At 45.4% G+C, this 18,671-nt stretch overlaps 1 protein-coding gene across 9 annotated transcripts in view; it reads right to left on the bottom strand.

Annotated features, from left to right (window-relative positions):
- LOC129821982 (rap1 GTPase-activating protein 2-like) overlaps window positions 1-18,671 on the bottom strand; it is a 92,027-nt gene that overhangs the window by 5,240 nt on the left and 68,116 nt on the right. For 6 of the 9 annotated variants that reach the window (XM_055879779.1, XM_055879782.1, XM_055879781.1 and 3 more), the window contains 18 exons: window positions 18,068-18,103; window positions 15,041-15,085; window positions 13,847-13,879; window positions 12,943-13,161; window positions 12,322-12,425; window positions 11,534-11,612; window positions 11,072-11,125; window positions 9,249-9,332; window positions 8,972-9,072; window positions 6,870-6,999; window positions 6,502-6,657; window positions 6,043-6,114; window positions 3,760-3,846; window positions 3,421-3,561; window positions 1,295-1,441; window positions 847-959; window positions 539-637; window positions 225-345 (listed from right to left, as the gene is read on the bottom strand). In XM_055879779.1, coding sequence (XP_055735754.1) covers window positions 225-345; window positions 539-637; window positions 847-959; window positions 1,295-1,441; window positions 3,421-3,561; window positions 3,760-3,846; window positions 6,043-6,114; window positions 6,502-6,657; window positions 6,870-6,999; window positions 8,972-9,072; window positions 9,249-9,332; window positions 11,072-11,125; window positions 11,534-11,612; window positions 12,322-12,425; window positions 12,943-13,161; window positions 13,847-13,879; window positions 15,041-15,085; window positions 18,068-18,103 — 1,821 coding nt within the window. The remainder of the gene's footprint in view (window positions 1-224; window positions 346-538; window positions 638-846; window positions 960-1,294; window positions 1,442-3,420; window positions 3,562-3,759; window positions 3,847-6,042; window positions 6,115-6,501; window positions 6,658-6,869; window positions 7,000-8,971; window positions 9,073-9,248; window positions 9,333-11,071; window positions 11,126-11,533; window positions 11,613-12,321; window positions 12,426-12,942; window positions 13,162-13,846; window positions 13,880-15,040; window positions 15,086-18,067; window positions 18,104-18,671) is intronic. The other 3 variants (XM_055879778.1, XM_055879785.1, XM_055879784.1) reach the window with 1 other exon arrangement.

The raw sequence follows: 18,671 nt of genomic DNA, 5'->3' as shown, positions 1-18,671 counted from the left end.
ATGGCTCACCCAAGCCCACCTCAACACACCTCACTCCCCTACCCCTCTGCTCTACAGCCACCTGTCGCCCTGTCTCCCGGCCCACCGCCTCATTGTCCCCCTGCCTCCCTACTCCCTATCCCCCAACCCTCTGTCCATCCTCCATACGCCCCCAGCACAATGCCTCAAGGGCCTCCCCCTCCCCAGCCCCCTGCCTCTCCAGTGGCGTGGCTGCGGGCCCTCACAGTATCAAGCTCCTCCAGGGCCTCTCCCTCTCCGGTGGTGCTGCTGAAGCTGCTGGTGCTGGAGGAGGAGCGAGAGATGTTGGGTCTGCTGATGCTGCAGTCCTTCAACTTGAGGAACGGCCTGGTGACAGGAGGTAGAGGAACAGCATTAGAGGAGAGGAGAGATGAGGAGAGGGGATGGGAGGAGAGGAGACGAGAGGTAAAGAGAGGGAAGGAGAGGGGATGGGAGTAGAGGAGAGGTTTACAAAGCATATGCACACCTCATGCACACCTTGTGTGTTCATGTTCAGTGTTTTGTTGGTGGTTCATCTCACCTCTCCTTGTTGGGGCAGATCTCTGGCGAGCTGGGGTTGGATGACGTCTCTGATCTCCCTTCCTGTCCGAGGGGGCAGATGTCTGGGGTCTTTTGGTCACTGCAAAAACATACAGACCAAGTTAGCAGATAGAACAAGTACACAATGACATAACAAAGCTTCAGTATTAGGGATAAATACACAAATCAAAAGTTGACCTGAATGCAAAGCCTGGTGCCAGATCTGTTTGTGATGTCTTGCCAACTCCTATGGTCATTAACAAAACAGCCCAAACAGATCTGGGACCAGGCTATGGAAAGCCTGCTTACCTGCGTGTGTGTCTGTCCGAGGGGCTCTCTGTGCTGGAGTGGAGGCGGGGGAAGAGGCCTGAACGACGCTTCACTGGACTCTTTAGGGGAGACTTGGCTGACAGCATTGGTGGCTGGAGAGAGAGACACAGCATTAACAAGCAAGCAATATACAGCTTTAAGAGGCTGATAGAGCTCAATTAAGGCAGATTTGGGCTACATTGTGATGGACCACTACACTTCACATATAAAACAGTTGAAACTACATCAGCACACGGAAAATATGATTATGTTACATGGATGGGACTGTTTGCAAAAGTACATGTTGATATCATAAGACTAATTGAAGCAAATATTTGCAAAACGTGCATTTTACCACGATTATGTGTATGTCCAGTTTCATTTGTGTGTAAATATGACTTTATGACCTCAAGCACTCCTCCCCCTCCACCCTCTCCTCCCTGCTCACCGAGAAGGTACTCTTTGTGCACTCGGTGCTCTGCGGCAGCCCCCCTCCACTCAAGCTGGCCGGGACACCTCCTCCCACCCCTGGACTCCGGTGACGGTGGGACCCCACCATGGTCTCCATGGAGTGACTCCGGACGCGCATCGCACGCTAGGGGACAGGGACAGAGACAGGGACAGAGACGGGGGCGGTGACGGCGTGAGAGAGAAAAGAGGACAGAGGAAGAGAAGGGAAATGAGTACAGTCATTATCTCAGCACACAGTTGAGACAAGCACAGTACCCCTGGATGGAGAACATGTTCTGGGGTAAAGGAGCCTTGCTTAAGGGCCCAACCAAAGGGGGAACATCTTTAGGATGTGAACCCAGCAGCCCTCCAGTTGCCAGATCAATTCACCCTCTTTTTTCCAGCGCTTGGCCCGGGATTCAAACTGGTCCAACTACCTACTGCATCCTGCAACTAAACTCAATCTGTGTACTCATCCATTTCTAAAGCTCTTTGACTGTGGTGTGTATTAAACTCTCATGGACAGACTACGTAAACATCGAGCATATGACCAAATTACGCAAGATTAGGTGTGTATTATAGATTATTTTTATGTATTCTATTGATAATGTGGTTGGGTAAAATGAATGTATCTGATATTGATCAAATCAGATTTATGTTCATGGGAAAGATCAAACCTGCTATTACAGTATACTGTCAGCAGAGAGCGCACTTCTCCTACACAGAGGAATAAGGAGTGCAATGCAGTGCATGGATAATGAGAGATATGACTGTAATGTTACCAGTGTTGGGGAGTATTGAACTACATGTAGTTCAACTAGTAATTTAACTACATTTAGCAGCAGCTTGATGGTATTTGAATTAAATGATAATCTAGGTAACGTTTCAGTAGTGTTTTACTAGTGGAACTACACACTACTTTTCTTCTAAAATAACATAAAATATGGATAAACAAGAATTTCCTTTCTTTTTTGGCATCAGACCTGCCTAATTCTCAGTTGAAACGTGTTTAACAGGCTAAATTACACATTGTGTTCGCATCTGACTCCAGAATGATCCGTTTTTTTTTTGCAATTTGTAGTCTACGACATTTCAGATTTAGCTATGATAATGTATCACAAAGTAGTTGGGGTGTAGTGAACTACTTTTTCAAAGTAGCTTTCGTTAAGCAAACTATATTGGTCTTAAAGGTAGCTTTAGTGTACCTTAACTTCTTCCAGTGTGAAGTAATTGGTAGCTCCGTAAACTATATTTTCAAAGTAGCTTCCCCAACACTGAATATGACTGATAATGATGTTCCGTGTACTAGGCTACTATCTGAGTTCACTGAAATCGTGAAGGAAATCCTCACAAGCCTTAGGATAACGTGTCATCACTAGTAGGTCAGACTAAGGGAAATAGGGGTGCTGGTTTCAATGTTAGTCTCCAGGGCATAAAACACAACAAACAAAACCACCGGAACAGTCTTTATTGAGTGGTTCAATGCTTGGAGATGATTTCAATATGTGATATGCTTTGTTCCGATTCTCAATCAGTATAGTACAGTATCTGCGACGACAGGTAATAGACAATGACTGCTGTTGTAGAGATGAGCACAGCACCCCCAGTGGTTGAATGAGTGGCATGCAACACACACCTCCACACTGCCTGTGAACACAGTGAGACACCATATGGTCAGACGGGGGGATAGGGGAGGGAGGGAGGGAGGGAGGGAGGGAGGGAGAGCGACGGGTACGGTGGTACGATGACTAACATCACGTAATCTCAACCAACAGCAGCGTGGCGGGAGACAGAGAGAGAGGGAGAGAGGGAGAGAAATAGAGAGGGGGTCCGTGTGTGTGCGTGTGAGTGAGAGAGACAGAGCGAGAGGGAGAGATAGACAGAGAGAGAGAGAGGTAGACAGAGAGAGAGGGAGAGAGAGACAGTGAGAGAGAGGTAGACAGAGAGGGAGAGAGAGACAGTGAGAGAGAGGTAGACAGAGAGAGAGCGAGCGAGAGAAAGAGAGAAAGCGAGAGAGAACATCAGTAGAGAACTAGATAGGTGAAAAAGAGGGTGGGGGACAGGTTCAGACAGGTTCAGACATGGCGTCAGATGACGAGGTAAAGAACTGTGTTAAAGAGTCACCTTGAAGGACTCCAGCAGTCCCCCATGGCCCCCGTTCTCCAGCTTGTCCTCCTCCCCAGCCTGGCCAAGCCCCAGAGTAGCCTGGGTCTGTCTGTGGAGCTCATCGTGAAGGTTATCCAGCAAGGCAGCTCGCGTCCGCCCCTGGAACACACACACGCACAGACACATGTACACACACACGCATAGAGACACACAGACACACACAGACGCACAGATGCAAGCAAACACACACACACCGAAACAACACCACCACGTATCATTTAAGAAGCAGTGGTAGAGGTGATTGAGATGAAAGAGATTGAACAGCACCTCCAGGGTGTCTCGAGTCACCCCTCTCACCTCTAGCTTGGCAAACTTGTCAGACTTGTAGCAGGCGTTCTCTGCATTGATCAGCTTCGTCAGCAGGAAGTCGCGGAACTCAGGACCCTGGGGAGAGGGGGAGGGGGGGGGGGGGTGACTTTCATCAGCACCATACTCATCATCATTTGGTCGTCTGGAGTCGACGGGACGAAAAGGACTGATACAGCGCCAGAATGTGTTACAGTTTGAATTTAAAATGTATTAAATTGAGATTTTGTATCACTGGTCTATACACAAAATACCCCATAATGTCAAAGTGGAATTCTGTTTTTAGAAAAAAATTATTTCTAAATGAAAAGCTCAAATGTTTTGAGTCGATAAATATTCATAGTCTTTGTTATGACAAGCCTAAATAAGTTCAGGAGTAAAAATGTGCTTAACAAGTCACATAATAAGTTGCATGGACTCTGTGTACAATAATAGTGTTAAACATGATTGTTGAATGACTACCTCATCTCTGTACCCCACACATATAATTATCTGTAAGGTCCCTCAGTCGAGCAGTGAATTTCAAACACAGATTCAACCACAAAGACCACGGAGGTTTTCCAATTCCTGGAAAAGAAGGGCACCTAGGGTATAAATATTTTTTCCAAAACTTGCATCCTGTATGCAACAAGGCACTAAAGTAATACTGCAAAAAATTAGGAAAAGCAATTCACTTTTCGTCCTCAATACAAACTTTTATGTTTGGGACGTATCCAACACAACACATCACTGAGTACCACTCTTCATATTTTCAAGCATGGTGGTGGCTGCATCATGTTATGGGTATGCTTTTTTAGGATAAAAAAGAAATGGAATAGAGCGAAGCACAGACAGAATCCTAGAGGAAAACCTGGTTCAGTCTGCTTTCCAACTGACACTGGGAAACAAATTCACCTTTCAGCAGGACAATAACCTAAAACACAAGGCCAAATATACACTGGAGTTGCTTACCAAGACGATGTTGAATGTTCCTGAGTGGCCTAGTTACAGTTTTGACTTAAATCGGCGTGAAAATGTATGGCAAGACTTGAAAATGGCTGTCTAGCAATGATCAACAACCAACTTAACAGAGCTTGAAGAAGAATAATGTGCAAATATTGTACAATCCAGATGTGCAAAGCTCTTAGAGACTTACCCAGAAAGACTCACAGCTGTAATCACTGCCAAATGTGATTCTAACATGTAATCACTCGTGGGTGTGAATAGTTATGTAAATTAGATATTTCTGTATTTCATTTTCAAAACATTTTCAAAAATGTCGAAAAACATGTTTTCACTTTGTTAATGGGGTATTGTGTGTAGATAGATGGGTGTGAAAAAATATAAGTTGATCAATTTTGAATTCAGGCTGTTACACAACAATATGAGGAATAAGTCAAGGAGTATGAATACTTTCTGAATAAACTGTATATGATGGCAGGTTTCTCATAAAATTTTCACTGTAAATAACAATGGGAAACTTTAACTCCATCTCTCTCTCTCTCTCTCTCTCTCTCTCTCTATGTATATATATATCTATATATATATCTATATATATATATATATATATATATATATATATATATCTTTATCCCTCTCCTTCAATCTCTCTCTCTCTTTCAATCTCTCTCTCTCTCTCTCTCCTTCTATCTCTCTCTCTCTCTCTCTCCTTCAATCTCTCTCTCTCTCTCTCTCCTTCAATCTCTCTCTCTCTCTCTCTCCTTCAATCTCTCTCTCTCTCTCTCCTTCAATCTCTCTCTCCCTCAATCTCTCAATCTCTCTCTCTCTCTCTCAATCTCTCAATCTCTCTCTCTCTCTCAATCTCTCTATGTTGATATATATATATATATATATATATATATATATATATCTTTATCCCTCTCCTTCAATCTCTCTCTCTCCTTCAATCTCTCTCTCTCTCCTTCAATCTCTCTCTCTCTCTCCTTCAATCTCTCTCTCTCTCTCTCTCTCCTTCAATCTCTCTCTCTCTCCTTCAATCTCTCTCTCTCTCCTTCAATCTCTCTCTCTCTCCTTCAATCTCTCTCTCTCTCTCTCTCCTTCAATCTCTCTCTCTCTCTCTCTCCTTCAATCTCTCTCTCTCTCTCTCTCTCTCTCTCTCTCTCTCTCTCTCTCTCTCTCTCTCTCTCTCTCTCTCTCTCTCTCTCTCTCTCTCTCTCTCTCTCTCTCTCTCTCTCTCTCTCTCTCTCTCTCTCTCTCTCTCTCTCTCTCTCTCTCTCTCTCTCTCTCTCTCTCTCTCTCTCTCTCTCTCTCTCTCTCTCTCTCTCTCTCTCTTACCTTCTTGAAGACCGCTGGATTGGGGAGAGGTGGGCCAAATGGAGGTACATCTTCCCTCGCTGTAACAGACACCTGCAGACACAAAGCAATTAATGTCACACATCTACTGTATAGAGAGTCTGGCTTAGGTAACTGCAACAGTGTAGCTTGCATCCCTCTCCCTGTCTGTTACAGACAGAGACCCTTTTAACACATCGACAACAGTCACTCTCGACGCATCGTCACCTATCACTCCACAAAAGCCGCGGCCCATGCAGAGCAAGGCGAACAACTACTTCAAGGTCTCAGTGCGAGTCACCGATTGAAACGCTACTACCTCGCACCACTAACTAGCTAGCCATTTCACACCGGTTACATAATATCCATGCCTTAAAGGCCCACTCCGTAATAAATAAATAAACTATTTTGCAAATATCACATAGTGAGCCTGTAAGGCTCATAGTAGGAAATAGTACTGACCTTGTATGTAGTGTGTTCAGTACCAGGGTTCTCCACCTGCACCAGCACATACGCATGGAGGAAGTTGGAGGCGATCATGTCAGGCACAAAGGGGGTGGCGTCTTCCTGGAAGACCGCCGCCACGATGTCATTTCCTATGTGCCTCTTCCTCTGGAGCTGAGGGACAAGAGCATAGTGTTCTGTAAACAACTTAGGACATTTTGACTGTATGTGCTACAGTATAATTAGTCACAAGTATTAGAGAAAGGTGTGAGGTGAGAGGGAAGAGGAAACAGAGGGTGTTTATGAGTGACACACACGCACGCACACACAAAACACCTACTGTAACCACGGTTACTATGCTGTGTGTGGTGTAGCGTGTTCAGTACCTGTTGTACGTCTCCCTCGGTGAACGGTAGTTTAGTGGAGACGTGGAACATCATCTCTCTCTGTCTGAAGACGGTGTAGACGGACTCAGAGCCTGTCTGACCGTGAGATACGTCCAGACCACCACGGAACCTAGGAGCACAGCGACAACACTATATGATTAACATTACCATGGTGTTCAATTATTGGGTAGTGCCAGGAGCATTTCCTAATCACGTGACAGGGAAAACTCCTGGCCCTACTCATGATGAATGGTAGCAAGGTAGCAGTATATATCCTTCCTTCCTTCCCTCCCTCCATTCTCCCTCTCTCTCTGCATGAACTCTCTCTCTCAGTAGTACCTACATGACTTAGATAAATAAAGGTTAAATAAAAAATAAAACTAAAACTCTCTCTGTCCCTCTCAGTATTGGAGTAGTAGTAGAGTTGTCTCTGTGTCTCTCTCTCTCTTTCCCTTTCTCCCTCTCTCTCTCTCCCCCTCCCTCTCAAAAGTAGAGCAGAAATAGTAGAGTTGTATCTACAGTACCAGTTAAAAGTTTGGACACCTACTCATTCATTGGTTTTTATTTATTTTTACTATTTCCTACGTTGTAGAATGATAGTGAAGACATCAAAACTACGAAATAACACATAGAATCATGTAGTAACCAAAAAAGTGTTAAACACATCAAAATATATTTTATATTTGAGATTCTTCAAAGTGTAATCCTTTGCCTTGATGACAGCTTTGCACACTCTTGGCATTCTCTCAACCAGCTTCACCTGGAAAGCTTTTCCAATGGTCTTGAAGGAGTTCCCACATAATGCTGTATTGCTGCGGAATGCTGTGGTAGCCATGCTGGTTAAGTGTGCCTTGAATTCTAAATAAATCACTGACAGATTCACCAGCAAAGCACCCCCACACCATACCACCTCCTCCTCCATGCTTCACGGTGGGAACCACACATTCGGAGATCATCCATTCAGCTACTCTGCATCTCACAAAGACACGGCGGAAACTCGTCAGACAGACCAAAGGAAAGACTTCCACCGATCTAATGTCCATTTCTCGTGTTTCGTGGCCCAAGCAAGTCTCTTATTATTATTGGTGTCCATTAGTAGTGGTTTCTTTGCAGCAATTCGACCGTGAAGGCCCAATTCACTCAGTCTCATCTGAACAGTTGATGTTAAGATGTGTCTGTTACTTGAACTCTGTGAAGCATTTATTCGGGCTACAATCTGAGGTGCAGTTAACTCTAACGGGAATGGGGAATACCTTGTCAATTGTACAACTGAATGCCTTCAATTGAAATGTGTCTTCCGCATTTAACCCAACCCCTCTGAATGAGCGAAGTGCGGGAGGCTGCCATAATCAACATCCACGTCTTTGGCGCCCGGGGAACAGTGGGTTAACTGCCATGCTCAAGGGCAGAATGACAGATGTGTACCTTGTCAGCTCAGGGATTCGATCCAGCAACCTTTCGGTTACTGGCCCAACGGTCTAAGCACTAGGCTTACTGTCGCCCCGTAATGAACTTATCCTCTGCAGCAGAGGTAACTCTGGGTCTTGCTTTCATGTGGCGCTCCTCATGAGAGCCAGTTTCATCATAGCGCTTGATGGTTTTTGCGACTGCACTTAAAGAAACTTTCAAAGTTCTTGAAATTTTCCGGATTGACTGACCTTCATGTCTTAAAGTAATGATGGACTGTTGTTTCTCTTTGCTTATTTGAGCTGTTCTTGCCATGCTATGCACTTAGTCCAAATAGGGCTATCTTCTGTATACCACTCCTACCTTGTCACAACACAACTGATTGGCTCAAACGCATTGAGAAGGAAAGAAATTCCACAAATGTACTTTTAACAAGGCTGTTAATTGAAATGCATTCCAGGTGACTATCTTATGAAGATGGTTGAGAGAATGCAAAGCTGTCATCAAGGCAATGGGTGGCTACTTTGAAGAATCTCAAATATAAAATATATTTTGATTGGTTTAACACGTTACTACGTGATTTCATAGTTTTGATGTCTTCACTTTCATTCTACAATGCAGAAAATAGTAAAAAATAAAAACCCTGGATTGAGTAGGTGTGTTCACATTTCTTACTGGTACTGTATGTCTCTCACCCCTTAAAGTCATTCAGCTCTATGTTGTCTCCCAGAACACTGAGGAACTCTCGGAAGGCTGGCGTCTCCTCGTTGTTCCCAAACAACTCCTCCTCTGACGTCTGGGATGGAGCGATGAGAGGAGAGAGGGATGAGGGGAGAAGATTAAATGGGAGAGTTGTTTACGTATGGGGTTCCATGCACAATGCAGGTTACAGGGCGAAAATAAATAGCATGGGATTGATAAGGAATAAACTGGAACACCAATTGGCAATAAAAACCTGCATTTCACACTCACCTGACCAAACTTCTGGTAGATGACACCAAACTTAAAGGTATTGTTCACTTCATGTTCGTCATAACCTACTATCAACTGAGAGCCCTGAAACCAAAAACAACAACATTTATAAGGATGTGCATGTACATATAATATCCAGTTATGTGATAAAGTCCCTCCATGACTCGGGCAGACATTTACACTATATATACAAAAGTATGTGGACACCCCTTCAAATTAGTTGACTTGGCTATTTCAGCCACACCCATTGCTGACAGGTGTATAAAATCGAGCACACAGCCATGCAATATTCATCGACAAACATTGGCAGTAGAATGGCCTTACTGAAGAGCTAAGTGACTTTCACCGTCATAGGACCCCACCTTTCCAACAAGTCAAATTCCTTCCCTGCTAGAGCTGCCCCAGTCAACTGTAAGTGCTGTTATTGTGAAGTGTAAAAGTCTAGGAGCAACAACGGCTCGTCCGCAAAGTGGTAGGCCACACAAACTCACAGAATGAGACTGCTGAGTGCTGAAGCTGAAGTGCATAAAAAATCATCGGTCCTCGGTTGCAACACTCACTACCAACTTCCAAACTGCCTCTGGAAGACACCTCAGCAAAATAACTGTTCGACAGGGAGCATCATGAAATGGGTTTCCATGGCCGAACAGCCACACACAAGCCTAAGATCACCATGAGCAAAGCCAAGCGTCAGCTAGCGTGGTGTAAAGCTCGACACACTTGGACTCTGGATCAGTGGAAACATGTTCTCTTGAGTGATGAATCACACTTCACCATCTGGCAGTCCGATGGACAACTCTGAGATTGTCCGGATGCCAGATGAAAGCTACCTGCCTAGTGCATAGTGCCAAATGTAAAGTTTGGTGGAGGAGGAATAATGGTCTGGGGCAAGTTTTTCATGGTTCAGGCTCCTCAATTCCAGTGAAGGGAAATATTAAGGTTACAGCATACAATGACATTCTAGATGATTCTGTGCTTCCAACTTTGGCAACAGTTTGGCGAAGGCCCTTTCCTGTTCAGCATGAAAATGCCCGCATGCACAAAGCGAGGTCCGTACAGAAAGGGTTTGTCGAGATCGGTGTGGACGAACTTGACTGGCCTGCACATAGCCCTAACCTCAACCCCATCGAACACCTTTGGAATAAATTGGAATGCTGACTGTGAGCCAGGCATAACATCAGTCCCCGACCTCACTAATGCTCTTGTGGCTGAATGGAACCAAGTCCTCGCAGCAATGTTCCAACATCTAGCGGAAAGCCTTGTTAGAAGAGTGGAGGTTGCTAAAGCAGCAGAGGGGGAACCAACTCAATATTAATGCCCATGATTTTGGAATGAGATGTGAAACATACTTTTGGTCATGTAGTGTATGCCTATCACATTTGGGGAGGTCAGGGTTGTATTCAATAGGCACCAAACGGAAATAAACCGACTAAAACAGGGCGGGACAACTTGGACTTGTCCAATAAAAGTGCTAATTTCCATTTTACAGCTGTAAAAATTTTCCGTTGCATGCTCTAATGAACATGACCCAGGACGACTGTGGGTTGATTGTGGCCATTTTGAAAGGCAGTCAGCTGAGACTAGTAAGGGACGGGAGTGGAGGAGAGGGGGAGCAGTCTGGGCAGACTGTCATAATAACAGATGAGTTCTACAGGACCCGGAGTAGAGGCACAACAAGCAGCTTCATCATCCAAATGACCTCTGAAGTGATGAACAGCTCCTGGATCAGATCTGTCTTTAGCACTGCCGACACCACATCAGTAAGAGAGAACAGAAGGGTCAGGCTGTATAGCTAACCAGAGGAAACTGTGGAGCAGACTCACTCTGGGGTACAGGACTGGGTTGAACTTCAGGCCAGTCACGTCGTCGCAGAGAAGCTGAAACACAGACAAACAGATAGATACAGATTCATTTGAAACCATAGTGACGATTTTAGGATAAAGGGGCAATCTGGGATTGGTACATGCCTTTTTGGACTGTTCAATTAATTCTAATATATATAATGTATAAATGAATCATGAGCTTACTTCAACTGTCTTAACGCATCAGAACCCAAAAGCTTGTTTTACCTCATTGTTTGTAAACAATGTAATTGTGAACTAACATTGCATAGTTTCAACACATGGTTAAGATCATTTTGATCTCATTACATTTCTTCAGCCCCATCCCTCAGCTGTTTACCCACACTGTGGCGGGCTGGCCGCATTGTTGATGCTTGAAACCCAGATCGCCACTTTACATTGAGTGCATGTTGTATTGGTGGTGCTTAGGTCAACACTCCTCACCTTGGCTATCTGGGGTACACTGGGAAGCTGGTTGAGGCCTGCCAGAGAGATCCTGTCATGGTGTGTCTTTGTCCTCGACCTGGTTGATGATTGCACAAAACCAGTATCAATAACCGCATCTTAAAGAAGGTAGGTTGTGTGCACATCGCAAATACATAATTCCTATTTCTACAGTGAAAGTTCTGGCTAGTGTAAAATAACTTCTATTTGGAAATAAATGTTCACATGGTACTGTAGGGTTAGTGTGACTATAACTATGGGTCCAGACCATGGCCCTACTGTATGTTATTATATGACTGAAGCTATCTGAACATGATGGAGGACCTCCTGGCCCTACTGTATTTACCTGAACATGATGGATGAACTCCTGGCCCTACTGTATTTACCTGAACATGATGGATGAACTCCTGGCCCTACTGTAGTTACCTGAACATGATGGAGGAACTCCTGGCCCTACTGTATTTACCTGAACATGATGGATGAACTCCTGGCCCTACTGTATTTACCTGAACATGATGGATGAACTCCTGGCCCTACTGTATTTACCTGAACATGATGGAGGAACTCCTGGCCCTACTGTAGTTACCTGAACATGATGGAGGAACTCCTGGCCCTACTGTATTTACCTGAACATGATGGATGAACTCCTGGCCCTACTGTATTTACCTGAACATGATGGAGGAACTCCTGGCCCTACTGTAGTTACCTGAACATAATGGAGGAACTTCTGGCCCTACTGTAGTTACCTGAACATGATTCGGAGGAACTCCAGGCCCTAGTGTAGTTACCTGAGCATGATGCGGAGGAACTCCTGGCCCTCTGCCTCCTCGTGCTTCAGTGACATAATGAGGTTCCCCAGACTGCTGCCTGTGCAGTAGTAGTTCATATGCTCCTGAAGAAGAGAGAGAGAGAGGCAGAGTGATAGAAAGATATAGGGAGGGAGGGAGGGAGGGAGGGAGGGAGGCAGGGAGGGAGGGAGGGAGGGAGTGCAAGAGAGTCAGAGAGACAGCGAATCACTACACAGTATGATGACAGCTTAAAGAAGTTACACACCCTCAAATAAGGTTTCACACTCAATATTTCACAGATCTCCACATAATTTAAGTCAATTACACGTTCCTTTTCCAAACGACTGATTCTTAATTTGTTTGAGTCCTGAACTATTGAATATGCATATATATTTAAAACATGCTTAGTCATAATCCCAGAGCAGAATTAAGCCTGAAATAGGAAAAACACTGAATGGAGAAAGACTTAAAGAGAGATACACACCCTTACAGAGAACACACACACACATCAACATAAACACACACACAGACACACAACACACACATGCAGGCGCAGACCCCCCTTCCTCCCCCACTCACACACTCACATTATTACTACAAGTCAAATAGGCCTTGACTCACCCTGCCCAGGAAGTGTTTGCGGTAGGCCCTGGCAGTGCTGTTACACTCCAGCCTGAAGCCGAACCCTCCCGCAGGGCTCATACTCCCTCCGTCATCCTCCTCACAGAAGCTGCTCTCCGAAGAGGTGGGGGTGCCTACAGGCGCCTCGGCATCCTCAATCCAGTAACCCCCAAACTGGGGCAGGATCACCTGCGGGTATGGGCTACCCTTCTCCAGAATCTAAGCCACACAGCCAAGGGGCAAGGAAGTGGTTTATGTACCAAAATATCACCATCCACAAGAATAGGGCCATATAAATAAATATTTGTTATTTTACCCTTTTTCTCCCCAATTTTGTCATATCCAATTACGGTCTTGTCTCATCGCTGCATCGCCCCAAAGCGCTCGGGAGATGTGAAGGTCGAGTCATGCGTCCTCCGAAACATGACCCGCCTAACCACGTTCGTTAACACCCGTCCCGGAAGCCAGCTGCAACAATGTGTCGGAGGAAACAGCGTTCAAGTTCCAACCGAAGTCAGCCTGCAGGCGCCCCCCCCTGGCCAAACCCTCCCTTAACCCGGACGACACTGGGCCAATTGTGTGCCGACCTTTGGGACTCCTGGTCACGGCTGGTTGTGACACAGCCTGGAATTGAACCCGGGTCTGTAGTGACGCCTCAAGCACCGCGATGCAGCACCTTAGAACACTGCCTAGAGCTTGGAACTTTGATCATAAATGTGCCTGTAAAAGTTCTTTGAGCCTTGTTTTACATTGACCAGCAGTATGTGCATGCGTGTGTGTGTGTGTGTGCGTGCGTGCGTGTGCGCATACTGTATACGTGCTTATGTGGGTTTGTGTTGTTCGTGCTTGTTGGTGCATAGTGTTTTGATCCAATTGATATGATCGTATCAGAGCGCTGACTCACGTCCTCTATCCGCGGGTATGGGATGTAGTCATCCTGTCAGACAGAGAGAGGAGAGACACACACAGATCATTAACCTTACAGGCTGGAATAACTACAGCCCTGTTCAAATACTTCAGAGAATGCCTATTTCCTTCCTCCCATCCGTAAAGAAATCCCTGATCTGACAAGGTTGGGTAGGTGAATGCTATGAAATAGAACTATTGCTCACACCTATCAATTTGTGTAAGATCAGTGATTGCTTCAAGGAAGGGAGAAAGGCAGGTTGTGTTTGTAAAGAACTCAAACAGGGGCCTTGAACTACATTACAATGAGGTCAGCTGAGGCGGTCCGTCACTATAGCAAGCTTGAACACAGAAACTCAGGGTGAACATATATACAGTGACTTATTCCACAGAAGCAACTGATGTTCCAATGAGTGATGCAACACAATGAAACAAATGAATCAAACAGGCAAATGGAGGAGTCTAAACCTTCCGACAATCTCAGGGATACGAGTCTCAGGGTTGACTCTATGAGCTCCTGGGTTCATCATTAAGTCACTGGGGCTGGTTAGCAGTCAGCTGGTGTATGACCTTTAAACCTGCTGTGATGTGATGTTCACAGGGACGGACTAGGACTAGAAATAGACCTGTGTATTTCTATCACACTGCCCCATTTTGTCCCTCGAGGCCCATTTTTTTTTAAACTTGAGGCACCCATTATTATTATTACTTTAATTTTGCACAAACATTTTTTTTTTATACAGATGGACTAAAGATGGACCAGCCCATCTAGCATTTGCCAGAATTGCCCTATGGCCAGTCCATCCCTGGACGTTCACCATCGACTCCAATCGATCTCCATGCCTTTGTTTTTACACTGTATATAGTCCCAGGAGATTGAAGGGAATCACATTCATTATGCACAGCTCTTTGTTATTTGAAGTTAGCCTACGTTTTTTCCTGGTTGAGGGGACCTTAAGAGAATGTTACAAGTCATTTAGAGAGTGGTGAAACCACTGCAGTGGCTGACAGGCTTAGCACAGAGGATGACCACCATCGCAATCAAATAAAGAAGGGATGGGACAAAAACTAATAAAGGAATACATGAATGAAGGAATGGACAGAGGCGAGGTCACTGCATCATGACAGAGAAGCATGCCCAGCGGTGAGGTCCACAGACACTGATGTGTGTGTGTGTGTGTGTTTCTCAGACCTTGCTTCTCTGCGAGTGGGGCTTCGTCTCCTCAGATTTAGGGACCTGGACAGGGTCACGCATGTGGACGGAGGGTCACAAGGGTACAAAATATCATTCCTGGACTTACACAACTCCCAAATCCGTTACTGTACGTATAATACTGGACTGTACATTCTCTGGGTAAACATTTGATAGGTGGAACCCAGGGAAAATATTTGCTTGGTAAAAAGAAGTGTTTGCGTAATATATGCAGAGCCAAGCCGACATGACTAGTTGACACATCCTGAATTGCACAATTACCAATCTCCTGGAAAGACCTGTGGAGAAAGACTGTGCATGTGGGAAGGCTCTGAAGCCTGAATCCTTACCACACACACAGATTCTCTCAAGTCTTTTACCAGACTTAATCATATCTCAATCATCCTTATCCCTACGTTTCATTATTGATTTCATTGGTAGACAAACCCACTACTCTGTATATTGTACTCTGTTTGTGGGAAGGCCATTAAGACCTGCCACACACACAGAATCTCACAAGTCATTTACCAGAAATAGACTGCATCCTTATCCCTACCTTCCATTATTGATTTCAGTGGTCAACGTACAGACTGGTCTGTCTATCTAAGCAGTGGTCAACGTACAGACTGGTCTGTCTATCTAAGCAGTGGTCAACGCACAGACTGGTCTGTCTATCCAAGCAGTGGTCAACGTACAGACTGGTCTGTCTATCTAAGCAGTGGTCAACGTACAGACTGGTCTGTCTATCTAAGCAGTGGTCAACGTACAGACTGGTCTGTCTATCTAAGCAGTGGTCAACACACAGTCTGGTCTGTCTATCTAAGCAGTGGTCAACGCACAGACTGGTCTGTCTATCTAAGCAGTGGTCAACGTACAGACTGGTCTGTCTATCTAAGCAGTGGTCAACGTACAGACTGGTCTGTCTATCTAAGCAGTGTTCAACGTACAGACTGGTCTGTCTATCTAAGCAGTGGTCAACGTCCAGACTGGTCTGTCTATCTAAGCAGTGGTCAACGTACAGACTGGTCTGTCTATCTAAGCAGTGGTCAACGTACAGACTGGTCTGTCTATCTAAGCAGTGGTCAACGCACAGACTGGTCTGTCTATCTAAGCAGTGGTCAACGCACAGACTGGTCTGTCTATCGAAGCAGTGGTCAACGCACAGACTGGTCTGTCTATCTAAGCAGTGGTCAACGCACAGACTGGTCTGTCTATCTAAGCAGTGGTCAACGTACAGACTGGTCTGTCTATCTAAGCAGTGGTCAACGCACAGACTGGTCTGTCTATCTAAGCAGTGGTCAACGCACAGACTGGTCTGTCTATTTAAGCAGTGGTCAACGCACAGACTGGTCTGTCTATTTAAGCAGTGGTCAACGTACAGACTGGTCTGTCTATCTAAGCAGTGGTCAACGTACAGACTGGTCTGTCTATCTAAGCAGTGGTCAACGCACAGACTGGTCTGTCTATCTAAGCAGTGGTCAACGTACAGACTGGTCTGTCTATCTAAGCAGTGGTCAACGCACAGACTGGTCTGTCTATCTAAGCAGTGGTCAACGCACAGACTGGTCTGTCTATTTAAGCAGTGGTCAACGCACAGACTGGTCTGTCTATTTAAGCAGTGGTCAACGTACAGACTGGTCTGTCTATCTAAGCAGTGGTCAACGTACAGACTGGTCTGTCTATCGAAGCAGTGGTCAACGCACAGACTGGTCTGTCTATCTAAGCAGTGGTCAACGCACAGACTGGTCTGTCTATCTAAGCAGTGGTCAACGTACAGACTGGTCTGTCTATCTAAGCAGTGGTCAACGCACAGACTGGTCTGTCTATCTAAGCAGTGGTCAACGCACAGACTGGTCTGTCTATCTATCTAAGCCACGGCTGCCCAACACTCTTCCTGGAGATCTACTGTCCTGTAGGTTTTCAGTCCAACCCTAATTTAGCATATCTGATTCAGCTGGTTAAGGTCTTGTTGAGCAGCTAATAAGTAGAACCCGGGGTGTTAAATTAGGGTTGGACTGAAAAGTCATAGAGCAGTAGATCTCCAGGAAGAGGGTTGGGCAGCCCTGATCTAAGCACTCCCTGCATGTGTTTGAATGGTCCTCATCCTCCAGTGATGCTTGCTGCCTGATCCCAGATCTGTTTGTGCTGTATTGACAATGGCCATAGGAGTTGGCAATACAGCAATAACAGATCAGGGACCAGGCTAGCTCAGAGAGACAGACAGTGGAGGGGATGGGGGAACCGCTATAGCTCAGTGGGGGACTACTTGTCAACACCGCTGGGTTAGATCAAAGCTAGGGGTCTGTCTTAATACATCCATCTTCGATCCGTCTGAGACAGGCTTTGTGATCAACCATTCCAGATAGAGGCCTTTCAACTGTTCGGCCATCGATTACTCTAGTCTAGTTAGTAGTGCAGGTCGATGTGGCGCTGTGGGGACAGAGAGGGGTCTGGTAAGGACTGGCTCAGAGGTGGCAGCGGGCCTGTGTGGCCTCTGTCCTCATTCCTCCTCGCCCACTTGTTATCATGCGCTATCGATCTCCTGTCCTCCTCCGCTCACTCTCTCTTTCTTTCAAAAGCTCCCCCACTGTCCCCAAATTGGCGTGGCAGAGCTGCCACCACCACCCACCCTCTTCCTGCCCCCATCCTGCCTAAAACCCCAATCCACAGAAGATCCCAGAACCCCATAGACACAGTGCAGCAGAACAGATCAGAGAAATCAATGTTTTTTTAGAGGGTGCTCGTTAACTTGGTCTCGTTTGGCTCATTACTCAATCAGGACCAGAGATTGGACCTGGTGTTCTCGGCTCCTCAAATTAAGGGCGGCCCGCGTTCCCCCTCCAAACTCCCGTGGCTTAATAACGGACCCTTCTGCTCGTTAGGGGAGGACCCTTGATTAAAATCTCAGAAAGTGATGAACGTGTCGTGCTTTCATCACCACGTCCATGCCAGCAGCAGTGGGAACTTAGAGAGAAGAAAAGGAAGCAGAGAAGGAAGAGAAAGAGGAAGGAGACGGAGGAGTCTTACCTGCATCCTTTCCAGCATGTCAAAGAACTCGGCAGACTGAAACAAACAGAGAAACAGAGTTGATTATTTGACTACAATGTCATACAGTTAGAATGAATGCAGTTCTAGCGTATCAAATTGTCCTGGACCAATGTGATCACTAGAAGTAGAGTTTACTGCATTTCCTAAATAAGCACTAAATGAATTAATGGAGGATATTTTCAATTAGGGTTTATTTGGTATAGGTTGAGGTATGGCTTTGTGATGTCCACAAAGCATAACACCAGTGTGAGATCGTTTAAAAACGTCAGGATCGGTGGGTCTCCCGTAGGACGGTTGCACTAACGTAGGCTTATGCGATTAGCATGAGGTTCTAAGTAACAAGAACATTTCCCAGGACATAGACATATCTGATATTGGCAGAAAGCTTAAATTCTTGTTAATCTAACTACACTGTCCTATTTACAGTAGCTATTACAGTGAAAGAATACCATGCTATTGTTTGAGGAGAGTGCACAGTTATGAACTTGAAAAGTGATTAATAAACCAATTAGGCACATTTGGGCAGTCTTGATACAAACTTTTGAACAGATATACAATGGTTCATTGGATCAGTCTAAAACTT

This window comes from Salvelinus fontinalis, chromosome 24 (assembly GCF_029448725.1).
Source record: "Salvelinus fontinalis isolate EN_2023a chromosome 24, ASM2944872v1, whole genome shotgun sequence".
NCBI lineage: Eukaryota > Metazoa > Chordata > Actinopteri > Salmoniformes > Salmonidae > Salvelinus > Salvelinus fontinalis.
Note: the sequence above shows the minus strand (reverse complement) of the source record. Positions and strands in the feature narration are given on the sequence as shown.